We start from the raw sequence: 13,247 nt of genomic DNA on the forward strand, positions 1-13,247 counted from the left end.
CCGGGAAGGAAGGTAGGTGGGGAACTTGGGGGGTGGGGGGGGGCTTTTGAAGGGCAAAGAGCATGGGAGGGGGACTCCAAGAGGAGCACTTTCGGCCTGGCCACCCACTTTTAGGGATTCTCCTCCTGCGCCCTCCTTCCATCAGTTTTAAACGGGCTCTTCCAGCAGGAGAAGCGGCTCCTCTCCCCACCCCTCCCCTCCGTGAATACTCTTTATTTCTTTGGATGTTATTTAGACTCTCTTTCACACATTAACATTGATGCTGTTCATAAAGTGCTAAAAAAAAGCCAAAAAGATCACAGATTGCCTATTGGAACCTTCTTTTCTATTATCACCTATATGAAAAAGGTAAAAATAAGAATCTACCTGCACACATATCAGAAACGTTTCAGGCCACAACAATGTATCCAAATCCAGGAAATATTTATTTTAATGTTTTTAGTGTAGACTAAGGCAACTTTACTTTGCGGGCTGTATTTGTAAATATATATTCAATATTTTTTAAATAAAATGCCTTTTTGCATCATGTTATTTGAATATTTGTGTCCTGGAGAGGTAAATATGTGGAATTTACTGCCCTGAGAAAAAGGACTGCTAATAGATGACTTGGAAATCTAAACACATTGGACCTTTTCAGCAAAAGCAAAAAAAAAAAAGACAATTGAATTCTATTTTTAAACAGCACTATGGGGATACCCTACCTAATCTATGTGATTTTTTTGTAAACAACATAGCACAGCATAATCATATCCTGGTACCGGATAATGATACCTGCAGCCTACTTAAAAAACTGATCAAGACATAATGTGGCAGAATTATAGACAGATAACACTTAGGTAGAAGAGACATTTTATACAGTATGCTTGTCACACTCCAGCACTGATATTTCTTATATACACTCACACACCAGGTGACTATACAAGGGTGGGGCATTTGTGAGATAAATGATACTGGTACTGCTGCTTCTTCAGGTTGCAGTAAATAGACACAAGATTCATTGTCTTGACCTCATTCTTTCAAAAGGATTTCAAACATAAATGACAGAATCCTATCTCATCATCTGGTACTACACAGCAGAATGGCACTGGGGTGGAAAAGTAACCAACCAAAAATAGTGAGCATTCAAATACTTTGAAGCTATTTTTTCTATTTAAAAATTACTTGCTTTTTTGGTAATTAATAAAAGAATCTGCAATTATGGAATTTTTGGGGGGGGGGTTGGTATTGTGTGTGTGTTTGTCTGCATCTAGAGGTCATAAATGACTTCTGGTTGACCTATCCCTACTGGGGGCCTGGAGGATATTCAGAGAGGTGGCTTTATAAAGCCTGCCCCTGACTCCTGGTATTTCAAGGAGGTCTCCCATCCAAGTACTTGCCAGATTCGACCCTGTTTAATTTCTAAGATCTGATGAGATTGGGCTTGCTTGAGCTATCCAGGTCAGGGCAAGAATCAGCAATTATGGTATTAAGTACTTCAGGTGTTCTTTGCTGGAAATAAAAATTATAGGGAGGTCAAAACCCAGTCCTATTTTCATCAAATCCATCCCTCTGATATTTCTACAGCCCTACCACAATTGGAGAAAACTGGGCAAATCCATCCAAAGCCGCTAGGATTCTTCAAGTTGTAGCTGAACAAAGAACTGATACATTGGTGACATCAGTTTTCAGAATACAGCAGCACTCTTAAGAGACCCAGCTGTACTTAGACAAACCCTAATCACATCTTCAGCCGATGTCTGTGTACACAGGAAAGAGAATATACATTCATATTAACAATGTAGGGTTTTATTTCCAATGTTTAACATAGAGGCAGAATTCGGGATATGACTTTATTAAAAATACAAGGTATCTGAAAAAAATCAGAGCAATTATTTTACTATACAAATTCAAATACCTGTAGCCAGTTTTGTATTTTTAGTTTTGAATCCTAAAAAACCCAAAGCAAACAAAACAAAAATATAGTCGGGGCAGCCTTTCAGACTACTTATTTTATACCCACTTTAAAACAAAACTAGGACAATTCACTTTTACATCTTCGACATGTGTATGCTACACTTTCAATTGCGAGTCCCATTGTGAATGCGAGTATGCCTTTGCTGCTGAAATTTCTTAAAAACTTGCAAAGAAAAAGAAAAGGAAAGAAAAACCTCCCTGAAAATAACCTCCTAAATGAAATGAAGGAGATCAGACTAGTTCTGATGCCTTGCTCTATTTTTATTATTTCAAGGAAAAGTGCAGTTTTCCCTAAAAAAAGCACACTCCCACGAATATGCAAGAACAACCACCAGCAGGATAAGTGCTAGAGACATTTCACAAGCACTCACAGACAAGTCTTGGGAAGGGAGGTGGGGTACAAAAGGTGTGCAGAAAGGATCGAGAGACGCATTGCTACAGACACAATATACAACACATTTAGATAATTTAAAAATAAAAAAAGGCAAGATGCAACATTTCAGCAGCAAAGTGCTCGATAAAAAGTATGCCACAGAGAAAACAGTACAAGGAACTGAGTGAAGTCTCAAAGGAAATACGGTGTGGTTGTTCTTGGTGGGATCACACGTTCAGAGTCTGGGACTGCCCGGAAGAGCTTTGGTTCCCTCGTATTTGCATCTTTAAAGACCATGATTGAAGCAATATTTCCACAGCGATAGCAGTAGTTTGGAGCAGACCACACCGTTACCAGCTTCTCATCAAACATGAATTTATAGCCTTCATGCACCAGCTGATGGGCTCTGCAGATGAGCTTTAAGTTGTTGATGTGGACAAACTAAAATTTAAAAGGAGTGGGAGACAAAACATTTACAATGAATACAATAAAAAAGACAACCCCTTTCATTGACAGCAGTTATCGCAATCCCCCAGAAGAGCACTGTACATATTTTAAAAACTCTCATTTGTGGGGCTCCCTTGTTCCTCACCTTCGTAAACACAGCAAGTAAAAGCAGGGGGGGAAATGGAATTCTGTTCCATAAGCATAGCTCTCTACCTAGTGTTAAGGATGCAACCTAAGGTTTAAAAATGTGGTCCCGAAAGCTAAATACCAGCTTAAGGAACATGGAGGAAAGTACATAAATACTGGATATAAAATGAAATACTGCTGTTTTTATTGCTGCACCCCAAGGCTTTAGAAGCAGTGTCACACTAACAGCAGTGTCATGGATATTAGTACATGTATCTCCAGACAAAGTTTTACATTCAGTTACAAGTACAACTAGAGCTTGCAAATTCAGCAGTACTGGGACCCCACCATCTCCTCTCCTCATTTTAACTGCTACATACAAAGCACAGAGCACCAAATGAGAAAACTGCAAGAAAAGGAAAAAAAAAAAAGAATTTCTTCCTGTAAAATACTCATTTGTCCCAGAGGCAATAACAAGCTAGAAAAATAGATTTCAACAATTCTTCTAAGAGGAGGATTTAAGAGTTGCAATTGACTCATGGCAACCCCATGAGGTTCCAATGTGTGAGGTTTTCAAGGCAAGATATGAGCAAAGGTGATTTTGCCTTCCTCTGCATAGCAGCACTTTGTGATCTCCCATTCAAGTACCAACCCTGCTTAATTTCCAAGTTCTGATAAGACTGGGATATTCTGAAACATTAGGGCTGCTCTCAAGTTGATGTGTTGTCTATGAAATGATGGTAAGAATGCTGGTAACTCCCACAATTAAAAAAAAAACAATCAACATTCTTACCATAGTTTTATAAACAACACATCAAATATACTGTCTAGACAAGCCTCCTGACTGCTTCAATACTAAAATATTGAACACGAGAAACTGCTGCCGAGCTCACTATTTTATAAGATGGGTTTGGGACCTTTTTTACCTCATTGGTAACTTTTGCTCCAAATAGCCAACCCGCTCCTCGAGGACTAATAGCCCAGGTGTCAACATCTTCTGGGTCTGACCAGACAAGGTCACAAAATGCTCCTTTGTGTGGAATCTCTTGGTTGCGCTCAATAGTTCGGATCTGATCCAATGTTTTGATGTCTGGCGACAGGCCCCCGTGTACACAAAGTATCTGCTCGTCTATTAACTTAAAGATGAAGAGAGAAATATGAGCATCACAAGTTTGAAATTCAACAGACATACAGGAAAAAGGATTAGAGAGTCGCTCATTTTCTATTTTCAGAAGATGCATTAAAAAAATGAGCTGGTGGAATGAGCTGCCGGAAGAGATCAGGGCCCTGTGAGAGCTTTCACAGTTCCGCAGGGCCTGCAAAATGGCATTCTTCCGCCAGGCATTTTTATAATGATAACATCTGCAGCGGCATGCTTGGCCCATAGAAACATCACCGATGGTCTACCTCTTTATGTTATTGCAATCCTAGAAGCTCTTAGAATGGCTAACCACCATTCAGATCACTGTCTGAAACCTTGATACCATTATAAGTAGATATTTTTAGAAATCGTTTTAATGTTTTAATTGTTGTTTTATTTGGACACAAAATGTAACTGTGTTACCTCAAATTTGTGAGCTGCCCTGAGCCTGCCTCGCCAGGGAGGATGGGATATAAATCAAATAAATAAATAAAATCCCTTACCGCTGCTACTGTAAGCATGTCGAAGACTTTGGTGCAATATCTCCAGGCATTAGCATTACCATATTTTGTTTGGCATTCATCTGTTAGAATGAAAGAAAGGGAGGAATGAAAAACCATGATGTATTAGTTTCACAATCCAGCTGGACTAGTAAGGTTGTGGGTTCAGTAGATAACAAGACACACTCAGCTTCTAGAATGGATGAAAGCCTGGCCACATATGTTCACCTAACTCAGTCTATGAACACCTCCACAAGTCACTTAATGTTGATAGTCCTGTTACACTACCATATTACCACTGATCACCATTTTAATCTACGGTGTCTAAAGCAAATACAGGACAGGCTACAGACAATCTTTAGCTACTCTTACGCGCTGTTCATGGATGGGTAACCTTTGACAAAGTGACAGAATGGGTACATAAACGTTCCAGTGCCCAGGGTCATTCAGCATAGTCATGAAAAACTAGGGATCTGAACACAACATTTTCAAGCCCAATCCAGTTTACTACCCATTAGCCAAATCTCAGTGCCTTGCACCCCACACCTAGTATTACTGTTGCTAGATTTTAACAATCCACAGCATCAGCTCTCTACCTACAGTTTCCTAAGTTACATTTTTATCTTTGTTTACACTTGTGATAAAATCATTTCCCATAATCCATGTTCTCACTGCAATTTCCAGAGAGACAAGTTTCCAAAAACTACAATTTCCAGAGAGACAAGTTTGTTCATTATGGTTGTGTGCTGACTACAATGGAGATGTTTTTAAAAAGAAAACCCCTTACCATAAAACCCGTACACTTGTGTTATCTGTCTGCTTTCATGATTTCCACGCAAGAGTGTGATACGATCAGGCCATTTTGCTTTTAGGGCAAGAAGATATGTGAACGTCTCAAGACTGTAGTAGCCTCTGTCTACAAAGTCACCCTGGAAGTCAAGACAGTGTTTCATTCAAGTGGCAGAGCATATATTTTGCATGCAAAAGGTCCAGGCTTAATCTCTGGCATCTCTCAGTAATGGATCTCAGGTAAATTCTGGGATGAACTTTACTCTGCTTGAGACGATGGAGAGCCACAGCCAGTCAGAGTGGACAATTCTGGACTAAACTGAACAATGGCCTAATTCAGTACAAGATACCTCCATATGTACATGTATAACAGTGACTTGGTCAGCAATATTAGGTACATTTACTTGAGAGCATGTTAGACTGCGCTTTTTGGGACTTAAGACAGCATATGGGCAGAATTAGGCCACTATTTGTACTTCCAAATGCACTTCTCATGCCTCACTCTTTCACAAAATAAATCAGCAAAAAAGTTGTAGGATTATGCCCATCAGGACAACTCTACTGAAAAATGCAGACTTTTAATAGATTGGTTAATTAGTTAATCATCTCTCTCTGCACCTTTAATTGCCACTCCCACACAGTGACAGCACATTTCAGTTCTCTGCCCCCTCCTATTTGTGAACTGAGACCCATAACGGAACTCCCATAATATGCAGCAAAGATCTGTCCAGTCCTGTCAATTTTGTGCAGGACCAAGCTTCAAATTTCTAGGCACCTGGATGTTTTTCAAGTCCTATTGATAGCATATAGCTTTTGATTCATTTCTTACAACTCACCATGGGCCAGATCATATTTTTTTCAGACTATAAGGAAAGCAAGGAGGCAAGACATACCGAGTACAAACCAAAAGTCTGCTGGGTGTTCAAAACCCCAGATTAACACTATGTTTCTTTAACAGTAGCGCACGCTCTCTTTTTCTGTATAGCATTCAGTTTGTATACATACCATAAATATGTAGTTTGTGTCTGGAACTTGGCCTCCAGTTCTAAACAATTCACATAAATCATAAAACTGAAAGAAAAAAGAAAAATGGGAACTTTAACAAGGGCAGGTTTGCAGCTTTTAGTGAGACAATCTAAATTACTCAGAACTCTCACTTGATAGCAAGAGGGGATCCTTTGCTTTTGTTAATAAGTAAGGACTCTGAAAGGCATTTGTTTACTATATACAGACTGAACAAAGGCATCCATAGCTTGTACCTGCTCAGAATACCACCTTTACTGACTCTGTAACTAGCTGATGCTACATTAATACAAAATGGATTGTTAGCCACATCCAGGTCCCACCAGCAACCTGAGTGGGAGAACTGAATTCTGCAACTGAAAAAAAAGCAGGCAAGCAAATAAATACATCTATTCCAACTAATTAGGTGGAAACATTTTAAACTTGATTTAAGTTTCTTCCAAGAGCTAAAAGAGATGTTTAAGGTATAATAATCTCATCCACAACCATGCAATGATTCTATTTGATACTTTTTTGTTACCTATAGAGGTAATGTTACAGTGTTTCAGTATTTGCAACTCAAAAGCTTTTAGATAGTTCAAATGAGAAAGAATTCTCATTTGAGGAAAATAAGTTAGTTTTGAGAGTTTGTTAGTAAAGGCAACAAACAGCTATTAATTCTCCGACATAGTAAGCCAGTTTAAAAAATACATGAATAAATGGTCTTGCAATGTTAAAACATGATACTGATATCTCCATGTGGAATTTCCTATTTATAAAAGGCTCTACTTTCTCTCTTACAGTGCATGAAAATGTGGTAAAAACGACAACTCAGTGGCATTCAGCCGCAAGAAAACTAGCAAAAACATTTGCTTCAATGAATGGAAAAGTGTTCACATTATGAAGCAGAAAATACTAATTATTTTCATGGGTAGCAGAAGTGTAGATGCATGGTAAGATTCTGCCAAATTCTGTTTGATATGATCACTGGTGGAATAAGGTACAGACTTCCCCTTATCTCAGAATTACGGGAAACTCCAAACATATTTAAAGATGCTGTATTAAATGCTATAACCACCACCACCATTTTCATGCTGTTGAAAAAAGTAACAGCACTGAGTAAGAAAGAGTCCATGGAACACTTTAAAGATTTAGTGATTAAATTCCATGATTTAAATTGAAAGTTTGAATAAATTACATTTGTGGAACTTAGTTATGCAATGTACTGAAAATATGGAATAAAACAAATCTATTCTGAGTCAACAGTCTGCTTTTTTTAGACTGCAGACCCTGGTAAGTTTATCTCCCCCCTTCTTTTAATGTAAACTATGTTTTATGATTGCAGAGTGATAGTGTGCAAGGGAGGTGCATATGCAATGGTCATTTTGCCTGCTCAGGGATGCCCCTGTCTCATATTGCTCCTGTTGTGATTGTATTCCACCCCACTATTGTTTTTTTGGCCACTGTGTGACACAGAGTGTTGGACTGGATGGGCCATTGGCCTGATCCAACATGGCTTCTCTTATGTTCATCCAGCTAGTACATCTTTACTATTGCTGATGTAGCTTGACACTGCTCTCTCCACACTAGGGCTTTACCTCAGCTTGTACAATTATATCACAGCAAGGGAACTTTCACATGTTCTCATCCAGAAAAGGGCCCATTAATCGTGTTGTTACATGCAATGTTCCCTCTAAGCTGCAGAGTCTTGTGAGCAAAAATTCTACTTTGGGAGCTACTGGCATTAAAGTTGTGAGTTAGTGGCATTAAAGTTGTGAGCTACTGCATAAAGTATTCTTGTTCTGGGGCCATTTTTCCTGAGCTAAGACAAAAATCTGTGAGCTGGCTCACACTAACTCACCTTAGAGGGAACACTGGTTACATGTAAGTTCTTCCACAGAAAACCCTGACGTTAACCCAAAAAGTTCTCTAGGCACAGTGCACACCTGCTTGGAATGGAATTCCATCTTCTGTTAGGGCCTTCAGGGAAAAATCTACATAAGCATTGAGGAACTCAATTAACTGTAGTCTAAAAACTACCAACTTCTGAACAAGGAGTAGAAGCAGAGAAGTTACATGACTTTTCCCTCAGAAAATTATTCAAATAACCATCTCAGTTTGCCAAGCACACTTCTGGGGTGGTGAGACATGACAGGACTGAAAGCTAAGTTTGGAAAAGTCAGAAAAAGCACCAGCAAGATTATAGGCACACTGCACATAAACTATCACTCTGTACACAGGCTGCCTAGTATTATTCGTAAATACAAACAAAACCCCTCTTTTCTTCAATGGCACCAAGAATACTGGGGGGGGGGGGGGGGATCACAAGAGATCTCAAATACAGTAACTGTTTTCCCATAAGTGAATACTTGAAAACTCCTCTATATTTGCCCTCTCTGGTGCTAGAGAGAAGAGTGCCAAAAGAATAATCTGTATGAAATTCCACCTGTCCATGTATATCTCCACAGACGGTCACTGGCGTAGAAACAGGCTGCACATTAGATTCTTCTAGGAGCAGGTCACACACATAGTCACACAAGCGCTACAGGGAGAAAAATTACTTGGGTCAGTATGAGAATTTGACTGAACTATGAATAACTACCAGCTTGCTGCATCCTTACAATAGAATATATATATTTTTGGGTCAATAGCTGCTATACCAGAACAATCTGGAGCCATTCTATTTTTTCCCCCATCACTCACCACACTGAATTATAAACTGCCTTAGAAGAAGATGATGATGATATTGGATTTATATCCCACCCTATAGTCTGAATCTCGGAGTGGTCACAATCTCTCTTACCTTCCCCCCCATCCACAACAGACACCCTGTGAGGTACGTGGGGCTTAGAATACTCTTACAGCAGCTGCCCTTTCAAGAACAACTCCTACAAGAACTATGGCTGACCCAACGCCATTCCAGCAGGTGCAAGTGGAGGAGTGGGGAATCAAACTCAGTTCTCCCAGATAAGAGTCCGCGCACTTAACCACTACACCAGACTGGATCAGAAAAGGGTTTAATCCAATATCTGAAAATCTGAAAATGTATTTTCAAGCACCTTGTCAAAGTACTAGAATGTGTGGCTATCTGAACCACATCAAAACTTGTCAAACAAGAACGGGTTTGGATGGTACAATCCTTTGACATGTACATTGCTTTTAGTGGGTAAAATGTAGAAATCAGTGCTTGATTTTTCCTCTTGCTCACTAGAAAGCAATTCTTACTTGCAGTCAGCCTGATGATTATTTACACACCAGGATAGCAATGAAGCCAATAGTGTTCTTATTTCCTGGTAACTTATTTAAGCCTTTTGTTCTCTGTGTGTTCAAAGAAGAGAGATATTTGATAAGCTACTGGAGTTTGTGTTTTTAAATGAATGGCTGCCCTCTTTTGCTGCTTCTTCAAAATGGCAAAGGATCCAATTTTATACTAGCCTCACCCTGCATCCTTTGAAGATGGGAGATCATCTTACATAAGAGGCAAACAAGGAGGCTCTAAGATCAGGGACTGTAAGATCTTACTCCTCACCCCCCCCTTTAAACATCCAGGAAGAATTCAGAAGAACATAAACACTTGCAAAACCGTAATGTGGTATTTTGATTGGTCCCATTACAAGGTATTAGATGGCTTTTTCCTTCCTGGACCAACATAGCTACCTAACATCCAAAGTTACTCCAGATTTTGTCTGTTGATAACTTCCAAGAAATTCTGAATTTTGACAGCAACAGAAAATATAACAGAGTTGACCAAGCAAGGGCCTAACCATGTATCAAATGGCTTCACAGAAAAGGTACAATGTTGTCATTTTGAACCATTTTTTAAAAATAAAAAGCACAATTAGATTGTATTTTCCTATCATCATGTAGTGTTCCAGTATATGGTATAAAACATTGTACATGGCAAAGAACTTTATCAGACTCAAGTACATTTGAAAGACTGAGCTCTGGCTCAAATTAGCCTATCATTGCAAAAAAATAAAGTGGTTTAACAAGCAATACCTTAGCAGGGGTGTCAAACATGCAGTTCAGGGGCCGAATCAGGCTCCCAGAGGGCTCCTATCAGGCCCCTGAGCAACTGGCTGTCATCTGCTTCCTTCTCCCTCTCTCTTGCTTCCTTCTGCATCACAGCTTGCTTTGCAAGGCTTGCTCAATTGCACAGCAGAGCTACTGAGCCAAGCCTCTCTTCCTTCTATTGACTGAGGCTCTCCGTCCCCTCCCAGACCCCGGGGAAGGAAGGAAAGAACTAGAGCTTCCTTTGCCCAGTTCCCTGGATCCCATGGGAGAAATACAAAGAAAGTACCTTTAAGACCAACAAGTGCTAATGTTTTAAGTTTTTTTAAAAACATATTTGTGTTCTTTATAAAATTTATATCTCTGCTACCTAATCTTAAATAGGTACACACATGGCCTGGCCCCTCAAGGTCTCATTTGTGTCAGATCCAGCCCTCATAACAAATGAGTTTGACACCCCTGCCTTACAAGCTACAGTAGTCTGAAAGACAAAAGTAGATTTTAAAAATCACCCAGTACAAGCTGTTTTCAGCAACCATTCAAAAACAAAAGCCCTGGCCACCAAGAGCTGGAAGTACAATCATATGGCAAAATATTAGCTGCAAAGCATTTCCTGGAGACAGCTACTATGCAGTCTGCTAAACAAAAACCTGCTCGTAGGAAATGTACCCACATACTCCCATCTGTCATTGCACTAATATATTCAAACTAAAGAGATGTTGTGCACAAGAAGACAGTAGAGCTCCTAAAACTTTTAACAGATATATATAAAAGTATTGAGATGACAGATACTAACTAGACTTGTCTCTGTAGTGTGTTATGCAGAGACCAAAAACAGCTGTACCTTACTAAACATGCTCTTTTATCCACCTGCTAGAGAAATGAAGCCTTGCTGTTCTCCATTCATTAGGTTCATCTTCCAAGAAAGAAGCTCCATTTTGGTTTTCTTCCCTATTAAAATGCTACATTTATCAGAACATATACTCCCTTCTTCTCCAAACTGGATCCAGACTAAAGTAGCAGCTTCCACCAATCTCCCCTTCCTGTTAAACACCTCCTTCATGTCATCCTCAAGGTCCTCTGTGTCTCATTCTATGGAAATGAGTGAGTTATAGTGGATTTGCTGATGAAAATTTAATCTGGATTTAATCCTATGTCAAATAGGAAGATAATGCAGTGTCCTGTCTTACTCTAATCTGCTTCCATGTCTAGTCAACAGACTCTGACATTTTCACCTAATTAACACACACAATCTTGCGCTTGAGAAAGTTTACAAAAATAGTGCAATAACTAAAGCATACACTTGAAAAGAAAATTACCCTCCAGGAAATTCTACTCTTAACCATCAGTCTCCAATACAACCTAGCTGGTTACAGGATTTCTGTGCATCCCAGTCATCTCAGGGGCTTGACAAGGTTTATAAAACTTCCCAGAAACCCGTTACCACAACACCAACTGAGAAAGGAGCTCCATGGGACTCCCTACCCCAAAACTCTCCTCTGGATGACCTGTTTATGACATTTCGGTGCCACCTCAACTTCCTCAATAGACGGCCTTCGAACTCCGTTCCAAATCTCCGAAACCGGAAGCAGAAGGGAGACCCAAGCCCCAGCAGACTGCAGGGCACCCGCATTCCCAATTCGCCTACCTAACTGCACTAAAACTTTCGTGCGCCGCCCCTCTTTCCAGGCGGCTTACAGAAAATAAAACTTCACAGAGTACCAAGAGAAGAAAGGAGTGACCCAGCTCCTCCCGCCCCGCAGGGCCCCAAGGCAGCCCATCTTACCTTGAGGTCGTTCTCAGGCAGGTACTTGCAGAGACGCGCGATCTCCACGTACTTATCTAAGTCCAGGGGCGCCATTTTGGAAGAGCTGCTTTGAAGTGGGGGAAGAGGTGAAGGAGAAAGGGAGGGAGGAAGGGAGGGAGAAAACGAGAGAAAGGAGAGGGGGAAGGAGAGACCAGGGCCCGGAAACAAAGGCCAGCGCTTCCGGGTTGCGGGCTGGTAAATTCGCCCCCGGAAGTTTCCGGCTAAGCGCGCGCGGAGGGAGTTCAAGAATCACACAAATTCTCTCACCCCCTTTTTCTTTCTTTCTCTGTTCCCTCCCAGAGGGAGGGAATGCGGACCGTACCGGAAGTGAGAACACCCACTTCCGGTTAACGTTTGAATTCTATAGAAAAGCGTTCCTCCTATCCAGACAAAGGCTCTTTCCTTCCGATACCCAGACTGCACTGCGGTATTTTGCGTAAAGAGCGCATACGTTTTGTTCCTTGGCCTTCTGGGATTTGTAGTCAACTCATCTTTCCTAATTCCGAGGATAACGGTATTTCTCAGAAAGTCGTCCTATCCAGTGTCCGAACAGAAGAAGAGAGCCCGGCTGGGTCAAAATAAATGTCTAGGTAGTCCATCCTGATTTTCTCACAGGCACGGGGAAAGTCCAGAAACTGAGCAAGAGGCCAAAACCTGTTTTGTTACCTGTTCCTCCCCATGCAACAAGAATTCATAGGTATAGTATTACTATATGTAGCTAGATCAACAACAGCCAGTACATAGAAAATTGACAAAACTCCATCCTTAAAAACCTGGTACAATAAACTCTGGAATTTATATATCCTAGCAAAACTTAACGCCAAATCGAAACCATTAAGGGACTCTAACTACTATTCCGATATAGTGACTGTCTGGTTTCCAATTTTATAATTTCTATAAGAAATATCTGAAACACCTATTTATAGAAGTTCTTCATTCATGGTGAATATATGCAGTTATTTACTTGTAAAAATAAGTCTGACATCAGTGACATGGAAAAATATTTATTTGTTACTATTGTTAAATAGCACATAAGTTTGTATTGCTACATAACAAAACAACCAATAAAAATTATTGGGGGGGGGGGAGAATTCAAAG

The 13,247-nt window shown here is 40.2% G+C and overlaps 1 protein-coding gene across 1 annotated transcript; it reads right to left on the reverse strand.

Annotated features, from left to right (window-relative positions):
- Window positions 1–1,763: 1,763 nt before the first annotated feature.
- On the reverse strand, window positions 1,764–12,575 carry PPP6C (protein phosphatase 6 catalytic subunit). Its single transcript, XM_060251874.1, has 7 exons — window positions 12,129–12,575; window positions 8,778–8,873; window positions 6,335–6,400; window positions 5,328–5,469; window positions 4,544–4,623; window positions 3,826–4,035; window positions 1,764–2,767 (listed from the first exon to the last, which is right to left on the reverse strand). Exons 1-7 carry the CDS (start codon window positions 12,201–12,203, stop codon window positions 2,519–2,521), a joined length of 918 nt encoding a protein of 305 aa, XP_060107857.1. The 5' UTR covers window positions 12,204–12,575; the 3' UTR covers window positions 1,764–2,518.
- Between the last annotated feature and the right edge of the window lie 672 nt (window positions 12,576–13,247).

Source organism: Heteronotia binoei, chromosome 12 (genome assembly GCF_032191835.1).
Source record: "Heteronotia binoei isolate CCM8104 ecotype False Entrance Well chromosome 12, APGP_CSIRO_Hbin_v1, whole genome shotgun sequence".
In the NCBI taxonomy this organism is placed as follows: domain Eukaryota; kingdom Metazoa; phylum Chordata; class Lepidosauria; order Squamata; family Gekkonidae; genus Heteronotia; species Heteronotia binoei.

What these genes read in the sequence shown, in the direction of transcription:
- PPP6C (XM_060251874.1), bottom strand. Translation starts at nt 12,203, where the DNA reads ATGGCGCCCCTGGACTTAGATAAGTACGTGGAGATCGCGCGTCTCTGC. An exon ending in ACAAGTGTACGGGTTTTATG is followed by an intron (nt 4,624 to 5,327) that starts GTAAGGGGTTTT and finishes TCATTCTAACAG; the next exon opens with ATGAATGCCAAACAAAATAT. An exon ending in GAGCAAAAGTTACCAATGAG is followed by an intron (nt 2,768 to 3,825) that starts GTAAAAAAGGTC and finishes TTTAAATTTTAG; the next exon opens with TTTGTCCACATCAACAACTT.